This window comes from Desmodus rotundus, chromosome 5 (assembly GCF_022682495.2).
Source record: "Desmodus rotundus isolate HL8 chromosome 5, HLdesRot8A.1, whole genome shotgun sequence".
Taxonomy (NCBI): Eukaryota; Metazoa; Chordata; class Mammalia; order Chiroptera; family Phyllostomidae; genus Desmodus; species Desmodus rotundus.
The window spans coordinates 44,245,554-44,249,424 of NC_071391.1; the positions used below are offsets into that span (position 1 = coordinate 44,245,554).

At 40.0% G+C, this 3,871-nt stretch overlaps 1 protein-coding gene across 1 annotated transcript; it reads right to left on the reverse strand.

Annotated features, from left to right (window-relative positions):
* Positions 1-1,074: 1,074 nt before the first annotated feature.
* LOC112317600 (olfactory receptor 51L1) lies at positions 1,075-2,052 on the reverse strand. Its single transcript, XM_024574684.3, has one exon. It carries the CDS (start codon positions 2,050-2,052, stop codon positions 1,099-1,101), a length of 954 nt encoding a protein of 317 aa, XP_024430452.2. The 3' UTR covers positions 1,075-1,098.
* Positions 2,053-3,871: the final 1,819 nt, after the last annotated feature.

Here is a 3,871-nt window from a genome sequence, read left to right on the forward strand (position 1 = left end):
ATTTAATATGGCTGGCACTTTGGCTTCTTCTGTGGATCTTGACTCACCAATCCCTTCTATTCTTTTCTTTATCTTTCTCCTCTTCTTCATTACCTTTCATTATTATCATGTAAACATGCTTAGATTTATCTAATTAAATTTTTGCCATCATATAATTCACTTTCTATCATTCTATATATTTTTCCCCACATTTTTGTACTGTTGTTCAAGTATAGTTGTCTCCATATTCCCCCCACAACCCCAGCCATCCCCACTTCCTACCATTGATCCTAACCCCCTTTGGTTTTGTCCATGTGTCCTTCATACTTGTTCCTGAAAACCCTTCCCACTTACCTCCCATTATCCCTTCCCATCTCCCCTCTGATAAATATAACCAGAGACATTGAAATTTTTCTTCTGTTTTAAATCTAAGTTTCTTGGATGGATGTTTTATGTTTGTAATTATATTTTTAAGACATTTTGAGAACAGTGAAGATAGGAAGGAATAAATGTGGATAACAGAAATCAAATATATTTGTACAATTGGATAATTAAAGAAAATTGAGGAAAAATATGGTAGGTTCTCAGGATTTATTTCTATCTCAGACTATGAAATGGACAAGTGAAGTTAAAAGGAAAAGCAACATTAGAAAGATTTTCTTAGATTTACAATGAGGATATTTTTGATAGATAGATATAATAAAATATATTGTGAGAAGTGGTGGTAAACTTATTAGTCAACTCAAGAAATATAAAGTGAAAATTCATCTTTCCATAATATCACACAAAATTATCCCTAATAAAGTTATTACAGAATTAGAGTTCTAACAGATCAGTACAGAAGAAAATACAAAAATTATGTTGAACATGGAAACATTTATATAAAAAATAATCACTCTTTTTAATGTAAGAAAATAGTGATTATGTGTTTATAAGTATATATGTAAGTAGTAAAAAGCATCAACTATATTTGATTTTTACATTAGAGTCAATTCGTAATGTATAATCAATTGATCAAACTAAAAATGAACAAACAGAAATTGCTTTGTTTTAAGAGCGCTCTAGAAAGTAGTGTTAATGTATTCCCTCTTTTGAACCCCATGGTCCATGCCCAATGTCTCAGTGCATCTTCCCCAGTGAAAATACCTTGAGAATGGCCCTGCGGATTTGCTGGGTCTTGATGCTGTAGATGACCGGGTTCATCAGGGGTGGGAAGAGCACAGACACAGTACCCATGAGGGTGTGCACCAGGGGTGAAGTGTGGTGCCCAAATCTGTGCACAATGGACAGGCCTAGCACAGGCACATAGAAGCAGAGCACAGCCAGAATGTGGGAGACACAGGTGTTGAGGGCCTTAAGCCTCTCCCCTGCAGAGGCAATGGCCAACACAGTGTGGAGGATGATAGTGTAAGAGAGCAGGATAAAAAGAACATCAGAGCCCATGGCCAGCATGATAATGCACAGCCCATAGAGTCTGTTGAAATGTGTGTCAGAGCAGGCCAGGCGGATCATGTCCTGGTGAAGGCAGTAAGCATGGGACAGTGCCCCAGGGTGACAGTAGTCAAATTTCAATAGGTTCAGCGAAGGTGCAGCAGTAATGGCAGCACTCCTCATGCCCAGCACAAGCCCTGCCAATGCCACACGAGGCCCGGTGAGCACAGATGCATAGCGCAATGGGAATCGGATGGCCACCAGGCGGTCCAGAGCCATAGCAAAGAGCACAGCTGACTCCATGAAGGAGAAGGAGTGTAGAAAATGCTGTTGCAGAACACAAGGCACCAGGTGCACCATCCGAGCATCAAACCACAGCACTCTCAGCACTGAGGGAAGGGTGGACATGCATAGGCCCAAGTCTGTCACAGCCAGGATAGCCAGGAAGTAGTACATGGGCTGGTGGAGAGAAGGGTCAGTTCGTACTAGATGTAAGATGGTGGTGTTACCCAGGAGGGCCACGAGGTATCCTACAAAAATGGGCAGTGAGATCCAATGGTGAGCCCATTCCAGGCCTGGGAAGCCGGTCAGCAAGAATGTAGAGAAGCTCAAGTTGGCACTTGTTATGGTGGACATCCTCATTCTCAGGAGGCCTATTCACTCCAATAAAGGTGGCAGAATGATTGAAGATAAGCAGACCAGTAAGCATGAGCAGTCCTGCTATCGTTAGACCCCAATCCCCCGTTGGCTGGTCTGGCCTCTGCACACTCTGGAACTCCATGACCTCTCCATGAACAACGGCCCTCACAAGCATCTTGTGTTTTCCTGCTTTCCCCCCTGTTTCTCTCATTCCCATCGAGTCCTTTTCCTACCTCAATGACATTAAGCCTCAACAAATGTTTTCCCTCTCTTGTTCTTGAGCACCAGGTAAAGAGGCTTTTTTCTTCTCTTAGAAAATCTTTAGAGCTCAATTGAACAGAATGTGCAGATTCTCAAAAATTACTTACTCACTTTCTTTTTTTGTATAGACTCTTCAAGTGATTTCTGTAGGGAAAATTATCTCAAGTTTTTCCAAACCAATTGAGTTTACCTGTACAGAGTTGCCTCATCTAATCTGTTTTCTCTCCTTATTGTCGTGATGTGATCCTGTCTACATGCTCGTGTTTCCTCTCCCAACTCATCCTCTCTTGAGGAACCCATGACTCACTGTGTAGCATCTTACACTTCAGGCATCTTCTCAGGTCCCCTGGTAATCTCATTCTTCCCTTCACAAAGTAACACAAATTTATCCTACATCTTAAAAATAATCTATTGAATTTACTGGGTGATGTTGGTTAATAAGTTATATAGGTTTCAAGTGTATAATTCAATAATACATCATCTATATATTTCATTGTGTGTTCACCACCCCAAGTCAAGTCTCCTCCCATCACCATTTATGACCCCTCTAGAATCTTTTACCTTCCCCACTTTGCTGTCCCTCTGGCAATCACCATGCGATTGTCTGTGTCAATGAGTATGTTTTGTTTTGTTTTGTTTTAGTGGGGGAATTAGTCTACATATTTAAATCTGCTACCTTCACTATAATTCCTGAAATTTCTTTCACGTCTAACTCCAGAGTGTACTGACATGACTGCTCCTTTGATTCTCTTATTTTTCTTTATTTTGTCTCTATATTTTCAAAGATATCTCTCCCCAGAAAACAAGCTGGAGACCCAACACAACTTACAACTCTAATAAACTAGGTAAACTTGTTAGAGCAATCTTTCCTAAACAGGTATTGCAAACAACACATCAGTAAGTGAACCATGAAAAAGATGTAACAAGGACACATCCTGTGCTTTGCTCAGGTTCATTTACTAAATACTGGAAACAGAGGTACCTGGACAGATGCTCAGAAGACACCCTGCTTTTTGGATTTCAGAGTTTGATATAATATTTGCCTTTGTATCCTCATTAGTAAAGTCATGATAATGATATTTTATAATAAAGGAAGGGATGTGCTTTAACTGGCATACTATGTGTATAAAACAGCACAAAACCTGGGATATAATTAACAATAAATATATTTGTTTTTGCTGCCTACTGAAAACTGATTTTCTTACAATTTTCCCCATTATTCCTACTCTTTACTCTCTCCTAGTATACAGAAATAAAGTCCATCTCCTCTTTAATATGAGGATACTTCAGATCTCAGCATAAGGTCTCAATACCACCAAAGACTGGAGATCTACGGAGAGACTAAAGTACCAAAGGAGCAAATGGGAGACAGTGTAAAAGTGGGTACTTGGAAATAGATCACAGAATATACAGAGGGAAAGAAAGCAAGGCTGAGGGATATACTCTAGGATGAGGCTAAGGAAATGGGGAAGGTATAATGAGGGTCAGTTAGGAGAAGGCTGTGAGACAGTGAAATGATGACTAATTACAAATATAAAGAGGGGCAAAGCTGGGGAGAATC